An 18,455-nucleotide genomic window follows, 5' to 3' on the forward strand; every position below is an offset into this window, starting at 1 on the left:
TTTTGTAATTTCCCTTTATGTCATTCTGTGAACCCTTTTATTATTGTGCGTACTTTGTACTCATAAATACACATGTACATACAATGGCAGTAGGGATAGTTTCTGGACAACAGCCTTTGATCTGCTTTCAAGGGTCTTCCCCACATTCCCATGCATGTGAGCCGTACATATACAATAGACACTTCCGTTTTATTGACGGTGAGAATGTACAATAGTGATTTGTAGATCATACATACATAATCTGCACCCGAACTAGCCCACAACTTCTGCATCAGTCTCATTTCTGCCTCTAATGAAAGGTCCTTGCCAACAACTTCCACTTATCTTTGTTAGCTATACTATTCTAACCGACATGACCTGCTGGTCCCGAAGGTTTCAGACGTATCTGTACATCACTAGTTTATAAATTTGTATACTGCATTCCTATAGGCACATCACCAGGTAGCTACTGTGTGCAGATGACTTATAGCAGGCCTGGCCTACTTGTGGCTACAAGACTACAAGTCCCAGCATGTCTTGCCATCTATCATCTGGCTATGTACTGGCAAAGCATACTGGCACTTGTAGTTTCACAACATGCTGGAATGGCCTCCCCCTCTCCCATCTTGCCCCCCTCCGCTCAGTTCTCAATGCGGCTGCTCGACTCATCTTTCTCTCACGCCGCTCCTCCTCAACCTCCATTCTCTACCACGCCCTACACTTGCTCCCCTTCCCCTACAGGATCCTTTTCAAACTCCTCACCACCACTTACAAAGCTCTCTCCCAGTCTACTGCCCCCTATATCTCTAACCTCCTCACCATTCACACTCCTGCCCGCTCCCTGCGCTCTGCCAATGACCGTCGCCTCTCCTCCACTCTGATCACCTCTTCCCACTCTAGAATCCAGGACTTCTCCCGAGCTGCCCCCCTGCACTGGAATGACCTCCCTCGCTCCATCCGTCTCTCTCCCAACCTGTGCTCCTTCAAACGGGCACTTAAAACCCACCTGTTCCTTAAAGCCTTCCTACGATCCACCTAACCCCTCATCCACTCTTCTTGTTCTCCCTCTCTCCCCTGGCCCACCTCTTCTCTCCCCCTGATTCACTGCCTCCTTTCGTGCCTGTGTTTGTTTCACCCTCCCTTAGGATGTAAGCTCTTACGAGCAGGGCCCCCCTCCCCTCCTGTCTCCATACCGGTTCTTCTCTTCTGTCTTTACTCCATATGTCTTCCTGGAGTTCCTGAAGCATTGGTACTTTGTGTTTATTGTTTAGTACTTGTCACCATGTTTTGTACTACTGTCTGTACTGTGTACGGCGCTGCGGAAACCTTGTGGCGCCCAACAAATAAATTATAATAATAATAATTCTACAGGGTGGACAGGCCTGATCTATAGTAATCTGCCTATAAAATGAAAGGCAGTAGGAATTATGTATTGAGCAATCTATGTTTTCCAAATGCAATAAACGTGTCTAATATCATTGATCCACTACTAATAGTTTAGTTAATAATTTGATGGGACACTGTCCGCTTCATTTGGTACTCTTACATTTTCACTCCCAATTTAGAGCTTTCCTTTAGTACCTTTACAGCGCAGGCTAACCATAGACTACTCCATTCTGCATTACATCTGTGCATATTTCACAAAAATATATCTTCTACATTAATTCTTCTTCCACCTTCCGATGATTTTCATATCTCACCTTCTTTCCCTCCTCTTTTAAGGCAAAGGCATGGGGAAGCCTTCACCAGTGAAAGATAGTGAATTTTACTGTTGCCTGGGATTACCCCTTTAAATATATAGGGCAAAGCGAAAAACAACCTTTGATAAGTACGCCCATATGTCCCTGAGTGGCCCAGTCATAGCCCAGAATCTCTGTAGAATGATCTGAAAGTTGCTGTTCATTAAATCTCGCAATCCAACCTGATGGAACTCGAGCAATATTCCAGGGAAGATATGCGGAAAATTGCAGTCCACATGTGTAACCCTCTTATAGACTGATCCAAATACACTCACAGCTGAAGGTGTTTCCATCAAGTACTACAGTAAAGGAGTGAATACTTATGTAGTCAATTGTCTGTTTTTGTTTTTGTCATTGGCAACAATTAATACAAAGCTTTAGATTTTTTTGTATTTTATTTTACATTTTAAAATATTTTGCATTGCTCATTGGTAACAATTCCTCAAGATATCCATTTTCATTAAATGATCTTAGAATATGAAAAATGCCCAATATAGCGAAATAGAGATCTCCATAAAACACGAATTATGGGTATATGCTTTACTGAATATTTATGAAAAATAGATATATTTCTAAATAACATTATATTTGAGCTTTAGTTTTGATCAATTAGTATATAATAGATGATGATGATAACAATCCTGCCTTTATAGTCTAAACTGACACCTGATTCCAAAGTGTATGTTCCCTATATTAATAGATATATTGTATGAGTCTGTCACATTTGAATAAATCTTTCCTTAATTGTTTAATAGAGTAATATTTAGGGTTGTATTTACCATATAGGCATATGCACTGTTCAGATGTGCAGTGGCAACATAGAAATGCTTTTCTGTTAATAGTATTTACTTATCCTTACTTGATCTTTACAAACCACCTATTTTTCCTAGTGAAACTAACAGTTGGGTGTGCTGGAAAGAGAGACATGAGCATGTGAGTGCACATTCACTAATATGAGGGATATTCAAGTACAATGCCCACGGTAGTATCACATCCAAATGTGGTCCAAGGCTATTTGCCCTTCCTCTTTATAATTAGTATACACTTGTATCGTTGGGCACAAAAAGATGGCAAGAAACCTATTACAATTGTCTTTTCTCCGGCAGAATCCATGTAAAACTGTGTTCTTTTTTAAGCAGGATTTTTCTTATTATTTTGGAAATTGCCAAACGCTATTCATCTGAGCTAAGTACACTCTACTTTTGTGGGATGTTTTGTTCGGATCCGGCTGTAGATTCTCTAGTTTGGAGTTGCCAGGCAACGCTGTTTGCTTCCAGCATTAGATAAATAATAGGGTCAAAGAGAGCAAATCTGTATCATACAAATTCTATTATACCACTATGGTCTTTTTCTGCCCCGTAATGCTTTTTTTAATTTATTTTTTTTAGGTAATGTGATTGTATTCGGGAACACACTTGATAGTTACACCACAGTCGCTACTCTCTTGTCAATGAGAATTAGCGGCGTTCGCCTCCATTTGGTACAGCCTCCACTTACATCGAACATCAGTTGCTTTAATAACTACGACATAGAGGAAGCTGTGCAGAAAGCCTTATTGGCAGCTGGTGTGACTACCTACTACAATTGTAAGCTGGCACAGTGGAATGACGGTGCTGATCCAGACCCAATACATTCTGTTTCATTCACTACTGATACAAAGCCACTAAAACTTCAGTGCTCTGTAAGTACAATTATCTCAAAACACAATATACTGTACAAGGGGTAGTTTAGACTGTTGTTTTGTCAGAACCAAAGTATCTAAGGGAATGGACACATATTGTCCGCTAGGACAGAGCATCACTTTTGCACTTTTGGTGTATATTAATTATATTATTATTATTATTATTAGTCTTCCACTAAATTTCATCCTGCAGGGATCTCGGGCCTGATTCATTAAGGATCTTAAATGAAGAGGATCCTTATTTCAGTCTCCTGGACAAAACCATGTTACAATGCAAGGGGTGCAAATTAGTATTCTGTTTTGCACATAAGTTAAATACTGACTGTTTTTTCATGTAGCACACAAATACTTGATAGCTTATTTGTACACTGAAATTTAAAGTTGATATTTGTGTGCTACATGAAAAAACAGTCAGAATTTAACTTATGTGCAAAACAGAACACTAGTTTGCACCCCTTGCATTGTAACATGGTTTTGTCCAGGAGACTGAAATAAGATACCTCTTCATTTAAGATCCTTAATGAATCAGACCCCTCCTCTTTATCTTACATTTTTTATAAAAGTTTCTCTTTGGTTAGGGATTAATTTAGTCCTGCAGATTAGAGGCAGATTTCTTAATACTAAGGTTTAAAATCAGTAGTAATATTGCATGTATGCAGCTTGCTCATATATTAATATTTTTCTCACATAGGTTTTCTTCAACTTCTTTCAGAAGACTGTAGACTATGAGGCCTTCAAGGCCATAAACAATGCCTGTCTGGTATATGATGGAAAGTTAGTTATTGACACCACATTCCACACAAATGACGCCTCCATAAGGGCAGCAGGATCACTGACTAAGTACTCAAATAGGTATTATGCAAGTGAGTGGTCTCATAGCTACTTCAGCTCTAAAGAGATCGGTTTTCAGCTGGCTGCTAGTATGCTACCTCTATTCGACCCTACACTTGAACCAGTGAGCGTGGCACCACAGGAGCTCGACAGGCTCATCCCAATATATAAAGGACCACTCATTCAAGGTATGTATTCTAAATATTACTTTTGTATCTAATTAAACTTTACATAGTGGAGGCATTTTGTGGGCTGAACCAATATTAACTCGATACTTGCCAACATCTTCGATCTGCTCTCCGGGAGATCCTGGAGGGGAGATCACATCCTGGGAGCACAGTGCGTGAATTGCATATTAAATCACGCCTCCTGCTTCTCAACACTGCAATTTTTGGGCCTGTAACAGTAGGAGGCAGGACCTGGATGATGCAATTATCTGTGAATCACATCATTAAGTGCCAATCACCACCCACTTCATTAGAGAAATGGGGAGATACGGGAGTCTTCCCAACATTCCAGGAGAGCAGGCAACTATGATTAACTTCTTTACACAGTCATGGGCAAAAGTTTTTTGAGAATGACACAAGTATTGGTTTTCACAAAGTTTGATGCTTCAGTGTTTTTAGACCTTTTTGGCAGATGTTGCTATGGTATACTTAAGTACAATTACAAGCATTTCATAAGCGTCAAAGGCCTTTATTGACATTAAGTTTATGCAAAGAGTCAATATTTGCAGTGTTGACCCTTATTTTTGAAGACCTCTGCAACTCGCCCTGGCATACTGTCAATCAACTTCTGGGCCACATACTGACTGATGGCCGTCCATTCTTGCCTAATCAATGCTTGGAGTTTGTCAGAATTTGTGGGTTTTTGTTTGTCCATCCGCCTCTTGAGTATTGATCGCAAGTTCTCAATGGGATTAAGGTCTAGGGAGTTTCCTGGCCATGGGCCCAAAATATTGATGTTTTGTTCATCGAGCCACTTATTTATCATTTTTACCTTACGGCAAGGTGCTCCATCATGCTGGAAAAGACATTGTTCGTCACCCAACTGTTCTTGGATGGTTGGGAGAAGTTGCTCTTAAAGGATGTTTTGGTACCATTCTTTATTCAAGGCTATGTTCTTAGGCAAAATTGTGAGGGAGTCCACTCTCTTGGCTGAAAAGCAACCCCACACATGAATCATCATCATCATCATCATCATTTATTTATATAGCGCCACTAATTCTGCAGCGCTGTACAGAGAACCCATTCACATCAGTCCCTGCCCCACTGGAGCTTACAGTCTAAATTCCCTTATATAGACACATACTCACAGACAGACAGACAGACAGATAGACAGAGAGGGAGACAGACAGAAAGACAGAGAGGGTGAGACTAGTGTCAATTTTGATAGCAGCCAATTAACCTACTTGTATGTTTTTGGAGTGTGAGAGGAAACCGGAGCACCCGGAGGAAACCCATGCAAACACGGGGAGAACATACAAACTCCACACAGATAAGGCCATGGTCGGGAATTGAACTCATGACCCCAGTGCTGTGAGGCAGAAGTGCTAACCACTAACCCACCGTGCTGCCCATGAATGGTCTCAGGATGCTTTACTGTTGGCATGACACAGGACTGATGGTAGTGCTCACCTTTCTTTCTCCGGACAAGCGTTTTTCCAGATGCCCCAAACAATCTGGAAGGGGATTCATCAGAGAAAATGATTTTGCCCGAGTCCTCAGCAGTCCAATCCCTGTACCTTCTGCAGAATATTAGTCTGTCCCTATTTTTTTTTCTGGAGAGAAGTGGCTTCTTTGCTGGTCTTCTTGACACCAGGCCATCCTCCAAAAGTCTTCGCCTCACTGTGCACTCGCACCTGCTTGCTGCCATTCCTGAGCAAGCTCTGAACTGGTGGTGCCCCGATCCTGCAGCTGAATCAACTTTAGGAAATGGTCCTGGCACTTGCTGGACGTTCTTGCATGCCCTGAAGCCTTCTTCACAACTATTGAACCTCTCTCCTTGAAGTTCTTGATGATCCGATAAATGGTTGATTTAGGTGTAATCTTACTTGCTTGTGAAGCCCTTTTTGTGCAAAGAAATGATGACTGCACAAGTTTCCTTGCAGATAACCATGGTTATGACATGACAGAATGATCTCCGGCCTTGCCCTCATCAACACTCTCACCTGTGTTAACAAGAGAATCACTGACCTGATGTCAGCTGGTCCTTTTGTGGCAGGGCTGAAATGCAGTGGAAATGTTGTTTTTGGGATAAAGTTCATTGTCATGGCAAGAGAGATTTTGAAATTAATTGCAATTCATCTGATCATGCTTCATGACATTCTGGAGTATGTGCAAATTGCCATCATAAAAACTGAGACAGCAAACTTTGTGAAAAATAATATTTGTGTCATTCTCAAAACTTTTGCTATGACTGTACATTGACTATGACTTGTTTTGCATTTTCATTATGCATTCTTAGTCAACCTAAGAAAATGTTATCATAAAATCATTTGTATTTTTGTCATGAGAGAGAGTATCCATTTAGTAACATAATACATTCTATGGACATTATATAAAATAATATTCAGTACAGCTTAGGAACAAATTGCATCACTAATGATCTCTTCATGCCCAGTATTTATAAGGAACTGGTTTTTAAGCATGTATTTCATTTTTCCTTACAGTTAGGCCATTGGACGGTGCTATTATAGTTTATGGCACAGTTTCTAAAATCCAGTCCTCAAGGACGCTAACAGTGCATGTTTTCCAGATCTCCTTGCAGAATCATAAGTGAGATAATTAGTAGCACCTGGGGATGTTTTCATATGTGTCAGCCAAAAATTAATGCCATAGTTGCCAACTCTCCTGGAATGCCCTGGAGACTCTCGAATTTTTGGGAGTTCTCCTGGACTCCCAAAGGAGCAGGGCAAATTCCTGGATCCTGGCATATTCATTGGTGAAGTGGGTGGGGCGAATTGTGTCATCTTGACCCCGCCCTTGTTGTAATAGGCCGAATTGGTATGTTCAGCAGAGGGACAGGCCTAAAGATGCAATTTGCATAGCCACGCCACATTGGGCAGTAGGGAGATCTCCCCTCTCAGAAGGGAGATTTCCAAAGTAGGCAAGTATAATTATTGCGCCTGTGTGCCAGCTGGGAAATATAGAAAAAATGCACTAATAGCATTAAGGGCAAGAAACACTGGTCTATGGATGTTATTTTAGTTAGTATTACTGAACACTCATATATAATGCACAATAATCTGGATTTAAACATGGTTAATAATGTATTCTTGATCAATTTGCAAAATTGGTAGCTATAACTTTACCTTTTGCTTTCCATATGTGCATTTGTTTACAGTAATTGAAATACTGTTTTCAGCTTTGGAACTGGAAATATGAGCATATTTGAGCTTTTGTATGATAATATATTGTTTTTGTTTCTGCTCTATTAGGTGGTGTTGTCCCTGGGGGTTATTATTACTTACATGTAGCCAAACCTGCAGTCCCATGTCCTTTACAAGCCCAAATGATGCAAGCTAATTATGTAAGTCACTTCCTAAACTAATTCTTATTGGCTCAGTAAAAGAGAGTCTTCTTTGTCACCTGAAAGAAAAAAAGGCCGCTTCTTTAAATTAATGAAATGTGTACAAGTGTATAAAATCATTTGAAACGGCAGCCAAGGACAAATAGGACCAATGTGCAAGTGCAAATAAAAGAAAAATGTTGTCCGGCGCTCAGAAACAAACAGAATTTAAAAATCACTGTGTCAGCATAAACATAAAGGAGAATTTTGTGCACAATATAGCTATATTGGGGTTAAGCTCACCTGCCGGACGTCAAGGCATCTCCTGTAAGCGAGTCCCTAAGCTAGTGATACAAATTTACATTCAGGGTGTTACATTTAAAACCTTCCCCTGAACCTCCATCTTATAAAGCCTGCAGCACCTTTGTAGGGAGTGGTCAACTCCCAAAAAACTAGAATTGTGAAAGAAAAAAAGGGCGCTTCTTAAAATTAATGAAATGTGTACAAGTGTATACACACTGAAACACCTGAAACACACTAAGGGACTGTATGCAAAAAAACGTATATTAACATTTGTGTGATGCGTAGGTTTGGTGAGGAAACACTTCCTTTCTTTCTTCTTTTTAATTTACCAAAGCATATTTTATTTAGTTTTTTTGGGTGGAAGTGACATATATAGCTGTCTTTTGGTAGTGTATTGTAATAAATAAGTCAATTATTGTTTTAAGTCAATTATATATGAACATATAGGCAATTTTAGAGAGAAGAGACTGGTCTCTTGTGGGGGATGTTCTACTGACATCATGCCACAGGATTTCTGCTTCGAATGCACACCTAGTACATTGGGGTGTATATTTACTTAACTGCGGGTTTTGAGGGGCATCAAAGTCAGCATGGCACAGGGTTTTGAGGGGCAGCATGGCACAGTTTTTGAGGGGGCAAAGGCGGCATGTCACAGTGTTTGAGGGGCAAAGGCGGCATGGCACAGTGTTTGAGGGGCAGCAAAGGCAGCATGGCACAGGGTTTTGAGGGTCAGCAAAGTCAGCATGGCACAGGGTTTTGAGGGGCAGCAAAGTCAGCATGGCACAGTGTTTTGAGGGGCAGCATGGCACAGTGTTTTGAGGGGCAGCGTGGCACAGTGTTTTGAGGGGCAAAGGTGGCATGTCAGTGTTTGAGGGGCAAAGGCAGCTTGGCACAGTGTTTTGAGGGGCAAAGGTGGCTTGGCACAGTGTTTTGAGGGGCAGCAAAGGCAGCATGGCACAGGGTTTTGAGGGTCAGCAAAGTCAGCATGGCACAGGGTTTTGAGGGGCAGCATGGCACAGTTTTTAAGGGGCAAAGGTGGCATGTCACAGTATTTGAGGGGCAAAGGCAGCTTGGCACAGTGTTTTGAGGGGCAAAGGTGGCTTGGCACAGTGTTTTGAGGGGCAAAGGCAGCTTGGCACAGTGTTTTGAGGGGCAGCAAAGGCAGCATGGCACAGGGTTTTGAGGGGCAGCAAAGTCAGCATGGCACAGTGTTTTGAGGGGCAGCATGGCACAGTGTTTTGAGGGGCAGCGTGGCACAGTGTTTTGAGGGGCAAAGGTGGCATGTCAGTGTTTGAGGGGCAAAGGCAGCTTGGCACAGTGTTTTGAGGGGCAAAGGTGGCTTGGCACAGTGTTTTGAGGGGCAGCAAAGGCAGCATGGCACAGGGTTTTGAGGGTCAGCAAAGTCAGCATGGCACAGGGTTTTGAGGGGCAGCAAAGTCAGCATGGCACAGTGTTTTGAGGGGCAGCATGGCACAGTTTTTAAGGGGCAAAGGTGGCATGTCACAGTATTTGAGGGGCAAAGGCAGCTTGGCACAGTGTTTTGAGGGGCAAAGGTGGCTTGGCACAGTGTTTTGAGGGGCAAAGGCAGCTTGGCACAGTGTTTTGAGGGGCAGCAAAGGCAGCATGGCACAGGGTTTTGAGGGGCAGCAAAGTCAGCATGGCACAGTGTTTTGAGGGGCAGCATGGCACAGTTTTTAAGGGGCAAAGGTGGCATGTCACAGTATTTGAGGGGCAAAGGCAGCTTGGCACAGTGTTTTGAGGGGCAAAGGTGGCTTGGCACAGTGTTTTGAGGGGCAAAGGTGGCTTGGCACAGTGTTTTGAGGGGCAAAACACATTTTTGTATACTTAAAACGGTCATTAGGGCAGAGAACCGGTTGTTAATTTATTTGAATCCCACCACTGGTTAGGAGCAAATACATCCAAAGGATATATAAACCATATTACAATGCAAGATTTTTGCATGTCTACGACTTATGACTCCTTATGCCTGCAGAGGCGGCATGGGATGGGGGTGATGTGCGGGCAAGCATAGGCCGAAAACAGTAAGGATGTGTTCATGTAACTCCACTACAATCAGATGTGGTAGCTTATGAGTATACACCTTTCTAAAGGCCTATGTCATGCTGGAGGCTGGGGCAGATGTAAGCAACAGTGATTATGGCTATCAATAGTACTATGTAGTCGCATCTGAATGACTGATTGCAGATTTCTGTGGCTATCTATTCACATTGATTTATTTACATGTTTATATGGACTGCTGCAGAAAAGAGGATTCCCATTAATTTTTTAAAGGGGTAAACAATGGATGTATGTGACTTTTGCTTCTATTAATATCATTATTCTCTCTGTCATCTAACCACATTACTCTATTTGTATATAACATGATAATGTATTAAATCATATTTTTGTTAAATACATTATTAGGTTGGGTAATGTAGTGCTCTTTTGGGTTATATGCATCACAGGCTGCATTCAGATTTATGGGGAGATTCAATTAACAGCGAAGTGCTGCAGGACCCTTGTGCTATGTACTCCTGTGTGTGCTTTCGGTTAATATGATAATGAAAATTTGCTTAATTTGCTATGAGGGGCAAGGAAATATAATCAAACATTTCAGACTGGAGACCACTGATTCATTGCGTGAGGCACTTTGCATGTGATTGAAACGCCCCCAATATACAGACACAAGTATGTTTCTGCTTGTATGCGACTTTTCCTACAAATGCCAAATACCACTTAATATGAAATGAAGAATTCATTAAAATTACATTTCCCACAGTATCCATAGTAAGTATTACCATATCTAAATGTACAGTGGATATAAAATGTCTACAGACCCTTATTGCAATTTCAGGTGTTTGTGATGTGAAGCATGAAATCAAGATAAATCATATCAGACCTTTTTCCACTTATAATGGGGCCTTACAACCAACAAAATACCCTGTTTGCATGAGTGTGCACAGCCCCAAACCAATACTTTGTGGAAGCATATTTTTCTTTTATTATAGTAGTACGCATTTTTGTATAAATATCTATCGACATCAAACACCTAGTGGTATATTTACTAAACTGCGGGTTTGAAAAGTGGAGATGTTGCCTAAAGCAACCAGTCAGATTCTAGCTATCATTTTGTAGAATGTACTAAAAAATGATGATTGGTTGCTATAGGCAACATATCCACTTTTTTCAAACTCGCAGTTTAGTTAATATACCCCCTAAAAATTTCAATTCTATCCATTTCTTCCCTGCAAAAGTTTATGGTCAATGCAGTTGTGAGGGGATCTCCTATGCACGACTCTCTCTTTAGGTCATTCCACAGGTTTCCAATGGGATTGAGGCAGTGTCGGCCTGAGATTAAAAATCAGCCCTGGCATTTGAAGCATACAGGCCCACCTCTGTTGACGAGCAGGAAATAACTGTGGCCTCATTATGTTGGGGGCATGGTCAACATGGGGCATTGATTCATACATTATAATAAAACATTACATTTATCACACCCTCCCCATCCACATCACCCCACCCCCCAGACACATTACGACACCCCCAGTCCACTGTTCTTATCTATGCTTCTGGTGCTGCTGACATCCACCAGGGTGGGAACGTCCTGTAGAGTTAGCAGAGAAGCTCTTAGTCTCACAAAATGAATAAATCTCATGAGCCTTAGAGCTCCTCTGCTTACTCTGCAGGCTGTGTCCTGTCCAGGGACTGGGAGCAACTATTAGATTCCTCCTGCTAACTAGAGCTGGATTAAGGCTCGGGGGGCCCTAGGCACTTAAGACAGAGGGGCTCCTATGATGTAACATGATTTTTAGACACATTTTCGACAAATACACTGGCAATACTGTGGGCACTACTGTTAGGTGCACACAGTTCTGCCTTCACAAGCAGTACAATGTGAAGCAGGACATAACTCCCAACTGTCCTTTCAGTCAGACCAAATCCTGACTAAGCGGGACAGTCAGCCACCAAATTCAGGACAGTTAGCAGACTGTCCTGCTGTCTCCTACCTGTTCTTGTCACTTTCACCACTTGTGACTGCTGGTGTCTTTAGATCAGTTGCTGCTTGTCTGGATCCTGGAATGTTGGGGGCCCTATTTGAAAAAAAAAAAAGGGTACATGAAATGTAGGAAACTCCAACCAGCCCTAGGGCTAGATTTACTATCAGGCGTGATGCATGGCGGCTTCAAACCGCCATGCATCGCGGCGGTTTTCCGGCGTGTTTGCATTGCAAACAGCCGGATTTACTATAGGGCGACTTGAGGCTTCAATTTAAAATGACTGGCGATGTGTGGCGGATTGAAAAAGCTAAACCGCCGGCGGTTTTGTTCAAACCGCCGGCGGTTTGGATGAAACCGCCACAAAACTGCCAGCCAAAAGACAGGACAGGACAGTTTTAATACCTGCTTCAGAATGGCTTGATAGCTTAAATATGCTGTTTGAACTATTTTGCCATTCAGAACATTAGAGAAAGTACCATTGACATTTAAATTATGTTGGCAATCATTATTTATTGATTAAGGGGCAAAATGAATAAAATATTATCTTATGAGGGAATAAAAAATTTTCATTATATAAAGGGGATAAAATTATTTAATTATTACATTATTTGGACAATATGTCATGACAAATTGTGCAACATAAATAATTATATCCACCATTAACAATCAGTTATTAATATTATATATTCACATTTTCTACAAAATATAATGCTATAACAGTGTCCCTTTAAAAAAAAAATATAAAAAAAAATTATTTTATAAATTATTATTACATTTATTTTGTCCCTTTAGCAATAAATAATGATTTTCCAAATGATTAAAATATCAAAAGGTGCTTTCTCTTATGTTCTGATTGACCAAATATCTGAAACAGCACACTGTTTGAACAATCTCGCTGCTCACAAGCAGCGCTTTCATTTTGGTCTATTGAATGGCGGTTTTCCGGCGGCTTTATAAACCCCCTAATAGTAAATCCGGCTGTTTGTATGTTGAACATTGTTGAAACCGTCACGGCGCTTTATACAGAGGCGGGTTTGAAAACATCATTTCTGGCCGTTTGGACGGCGGGTTTAGCCTTAGTAAATCCGGCGATGGCTAAACCGCCGCCAAACCCGCCGAAAGTCGGCGGGTTTACAAACACGCCTGTTAGTAAATCTAGCCCCTAGTGTTAAATCAATATAGCACCCACGTTTTAAAATTAGGCCTCACTCCAGCCCCAACATTAAAATAATAGTATTCACATTTGATAAATACATCTATTTCCCTCCAACTAGCCCTGAGATTAAATTAATAGCATACACATTTAATAAATAAACCTATTTCCCTCCCTCCAAACAACCCCAGCAAGAAATTAAATAGCATTTACGTTTAATAAATATAACCATTTCCCACAAATGTCCCAGACATTAAATAATTCATAATCACATTTAATAAATAGAACTAATTTTCCCCAAACAGCACCACATTCAATCAATAGCTGCCAAACCACCCCAGCATTAAATTAAAAAATCAATCACCCCGTCTTAATTTGATAGGCCCCACTATTAAATTAAATTGCCCCACCATAACCCCACAAATAAAATAGCACCCAAAAATTAGCCCCTGCCTGCAATTCATCATTAGATTAATAGCCTGCCTCCCACATTATATTAAGACCCCCCTTCCCTTGCACGTTATATTCATATACTGTCCCTCTCACACTCACACGTTATAGTCATATACTGTCCCCCACACACATTATTGGCCATTTTTATTTCTCCCCTCCTACAGCCACTTTCTTCCCCCCGCAGACATTTTCACTCACTCTTACCCCCCATCCCCCTGCAGACATTTTCACTCACTCTTTCTCCCCCCCACCTTCCCCCTGCAGACATTTTCACTTACATCCCACCCTTCCCCCTGCAGTACCTGTCACTATCCCCCCTGCACCATTTTCGCTATCCCCCGAACAGAATGCAAAGAAAAAGAATTAAGAGACCCATTGAGAACACTAATGTGGATAACTTACCTCAGCACTCTGCACTCAAAACAGACCGCGCATCGCAAAGGCTCCTATGACATTACACGTCATGACGTCACATCGCGCATCCACGCGAAAGTAAAAGCAGCGGGACTCGGAAGTGCAGGGAGCTGGACCAGCCCATACAGCCATCAGGCCTACTGGTAAATGCCAGAAGTGCCAGATGGTCAGTCTGGACCTGGGTTGAGGTGTGGGTTCTATCCGGGCCATTCCAAGACAATTATCATCCTTTCCTGAAACCATTCCTTAGTTGACTTGGATGTGTGCTCTGTATGGTTATCATGTTGGAAGGTGAACGTCCTCTTCATATTCAGCTTTCTGACAAGGACCAGCAGGTTGTGTGTCAAAATATCTTGACATTTGGAGCTATTTATTATGCCTTCTTGAGCCCCTGTCCCAATTGAAGAGAAACCGCCCTAAAACATGATGATGCCACCACCATGCTTTGTGCCAAACATATCTTTTAGAATTAGGACCAAAAAGTTCAACCTTGGTGTCATCAGGCCATAAGACATTTTCGCACATGCTTTGGAGTGATGGAATGTAGTTTTTTGCAAAATGTAGATGAGCTTGATGTTCTTCTTTTGTGAGAAATGTCTTCTGTCTTGCCATTCTGCTAAATAGCCCGGGCATGTGCAAAATATAAATAATTGTTGTCACGGAGTGACATGACCAGTTCCTTTCAGAAATTCCTGCATCTCCTTTATTCCTATTGGTACCCTGAGTAATTGTCTACTTATTCTGTCATCAACTTTGGAGGGGCGTCCTGATCTTGGCAATGCTCCTGTTGTGTCACATTTTCTCCACTTATTGGTGATATTCTTCACAGTGTGCCATGGTACATGCAATGCCTTTGAAATTCTGCTGTACCCCTCTTTTATACCCCTCCCCTGGTTGGTACGTTTCATCAATGAGATCCCATAAATGTTTTGAAAGCTCTGTGCAGACTATGGCTATCCCAGTAGGATACAACCAGGAACACTGTACAGAAATCCAACATGAACAACTGATCTTTATTTGGATTTAATGCCAATCACTTTAATTGCTAGCAGGTGTAAATACCTTTGCTCATGATTTTGAATGTGATTGGTTAACTCTGAACACAACTACATCCTCATTATAAAGGGATGTGCACAGAAACTGTCTATTTGCTTTTTGTTTGTTTTTTTCAAGTTTAATTTGAAGGATATGTGTTAAATACAAACAATACAGGAAATACGAACAGTAACATGCAAAGTCCACATTTTGTTACAAATATATAAAACAGTTTGAAATAGCTAATAACATTGCACAAATGGGATTCAGGGGAAGGGTAGTGGGGAAAAGAGATGGGAGAATCACAGAATAAGCTTAACATATACGTTTAGATGGTGATAGATGGACTCTGTAATCTAAATTACATTTTAATAAATTGGGTGAACTCAGAAAGTACAGGTAAAGCCTGAGAACATAATGGCAGGGTTCTAGGTGGGGGAGGTGGGGTGATGGTTTTCTCTAAAGAGCCAGGGCCAGAGGTTATGGGCAGCACGGTGGTTTTGTGTTTAGCACTTCTGCCTCATAGGGTCATGAGTTTGATTCCCAACCATGGCCGTATCTGTGTGGAGTTTGTATGTTCTCCCCGTGTTTGCGTGAGTTTCCTCCGGGTGCTCTGGTTTCCTCCCACACTCCACAAACATACTAGTAGGTTAATTGGCTGCTATCAAATTGATCCTAGTCTCTCTCTCTCTTTGTGTTTTCTTCAAATAATATAGAAGAATATTTAAATCAATTATAAATAAAGATTATACATTTTAACTTTTGTCACATTATGGGGTCTATTTACCAAGGACCGCATAATATGAATGAAACTTTTCAATCCTCATCGCATAGATGCTGATTGAAAAGTTTCTCATATGTATTAAAAAATCAACACAGGAACAGTCGTTACGAAAAACGGCTGCTCCTGTGAAGATTAACACTTACCTGTCACTGAAGTCTTCTCTTCTCCTCACTCTGCGGTGCTGCTCGCCCCTCTTTCAATCCCTGTGCGCATGCGCCGACCAGTAAACTCGGGCATGCACACAAAGATCCCTGTCTGACGGAACCTGAGGCAAGTGTGGAGGGATCACATGATCCCTCTACACATGCGCTGTGCAGCCCTGCTCGTCAGAGCAGCGCTGTTTTCAGTGAAACTTTTCAATTATGGTAATGTACGCCAGCTTCAGATGGCGTACATTACCATGATTGAAAACTAAGTATCAGTCATTGATACATAGCGTTACTGAGCACTTCCCATACACTGTTATGGGGAGTGCTCGGTAAACCGATGAGAGAAGCAAAGCAGCAGATATCTGAGATATCTGCTGCGATGCTGCAATAATACATAGTAATTTAGTGGTAAGTCCCCGAAAACTGCTGTTTTCGGGGATTTACCTCTAAATTAGAGGGGAGAGATCTTTGATAAATAGGCCCCTAAATATCCGAGTGCTCTCTTTTGCCACACACATTTTATCACTCTTTTTTTTCTGGTAGTGATAATAATATAGGGCTTGATACATTAAGGAAACCTAAGTAAAAAATTTAATAAGTAGTCTCCTGGACAAAACCATGTTACAATGCAAGGGGTGCAAATTAGTTTTCTATTTTGCACATAAGCTAAATACTGTCTGTTTTTTCATGTAAAACAAATACTTGATAGCTTATTTGTACACTGAAATTTAAAGTTGATGTTTGTATGCTAAATAAAAAACAGATAGTATTTAACTTATGTGCAACATAGAAAACTAATTTGCACCCCTTGCATTGTAACATATTTTGTCCAGGAGACTACTTACTCAATTTTTTACTTAACTTTCCTTAATGAATCAAGCCCATAGTGTGTAAGGGTGCATCTCCCAGTACATATGTATATTCATTTACAATATAGAAATGTTTATATCCAGAATGAATGAATTTCATCATCATCATCATCATCAACATTTATTTATATAGTGCCAGCAAATTCCGTAGCGCTGTAATTTCCTTTTTCTGTGATTTATCCTGATTTCAGGCTTCACATCACAAGCACCTGCAATTTCAAGGGTGTGTAGACGTTTTCATATCCACTATAATTACATACATAGATATCATGTGTGTATATCTATGTAATATATAGTATCTGTGTTTGCGCTCTGGATAAAGTCAGAAATATTTCCTATATACTCCCATCAAGGTCGGTGCACAGGTACAGGAGTGCGGGCAAGACTGACATTCTTGTAATGCTTAGTTACCTTGAATAAGAGCTTCATGATGTTCCTCTTGCCACATAATGCATTTTACTAATAGCTCTGTGTTTGTAGTCAAACCAACTCTTCTGCATTTTCTGATCATAGTGTTCTATCATCATTAGAAAAGAAGAAAATAGTTTCAAAATGATATTGTATGAATCCATTATGGCAATGATGAAAATAATTTGTGTAGAAGGAAAGAGAGTAAACATTGCTAAATGTACCAACATTGCACTTTACTCTACCATCACACAACTGGTAACCAAGCAACTCAATTGTACATAGAATGGAATGTGGACGGGACATGAAATGTATCTTCCACACATTTGCCCGTTAGCAGAAGATCCGGCAAATGAATGCTTTCGTTTATGCCGAGATTTTCACTTTGTGCATACTCAATTTTCAGGGCGAATCAAGGCAACCTGTAGCAAAATCTTCAGAGATCTTCAGAGATCATTTACTATATGAATAGCAAAAAAATACATTGGACAAATGACATTTTATAAGTAACTAGCAAAGTGAATCTGGTAGTTACTTGGTTAGAAGCATAAATCTTTCATTTACCCATGTTTTATTCACATTCATAGCAGAAGTGGGATTCATCCTCTCAAAATCCTATAAGAATAAGCAGCACTGGAAAGGAGAGGTAGCATGTCACCTACTCTTAGACCAATATTACACTGGAGAGGATGTGAGACGCATCAGTGTATTAATATGGTCTGTCCTGGTTTTAAAAAAATATTAATTTTGCATGCGCAGAAGAATTGGGCAGACTATCTATCTGCTGGACAAGTCTACACGTAGGCTCCTCTTTTCTAAACATACTTTGTATGCACAGGGAGATTAGAGTGGAAGCTTCATGGCGTACTTAGCTAGAACTGAGCTACAAACCATAATTGCCATCTCTGACTGGACGGGGACTACTCAAAGTGAGACTGAGAAAATTGCTATTGTTTTCTGAGCCTTTTATGAGGATTTGTTCATCTCCAGGGTAGATTATTCCACTTTCCAATTGGATGAGTTTTTATCTCGGGTACGTCTACCTAGGCTTTCGCTGGAGGATATGAACTCCCTTGAGGCCTCTATCACTGTAGAAGAAATTGAGGCGGCCATAGCGGCCTCTCCGTGCAAAAAAGCTCCGGGGGTGGA

General features: G+C 41.0%; 1 protein-coding gene across 1 annotated transcript in view; it reads left to right on the forward strand.

Annotated features, from left to right (window-relative positions):
* CFAP61 (cilia and flagella associated protein 61) overlaps positions 1-18,455 on the forward strand; it is a 228,483-nt gene that overhangs the window by 146,310 nt on the left and 63,718 nt on the right. The window contains exons 22-24 of the mRNA XM_075203834.1: positions 3,107-3,399; positions 4,091-4,418; positions 7,670-7,761. Of these exons, the coding sequence (XP_075059935.1) occupies positions 3,107-3,399; positions 4,091-4,418; positions 7,670-7,761 (713 nt within the window). The remainder of the gene's footprint in view (positions 1-3,106; positions 3,400-4,090; positions 4,419-7,669; positions 7,762-18,455) is intronic.

This window comes from Mixophyes fleayi, chromosome 3, assembly GCF_038048845.1.
Source record: "Mixophyes fleayi isolate aMixFle1 chromosome 3, aMixFle1.hap1, whole genome shotgun sequence".
Lineage (NCBI taxonomy): Eukaryota > Metazoa > Chordata > Amphibia > Anura > Limnodynastidae > Mixophyes > Mixophyes fleayi.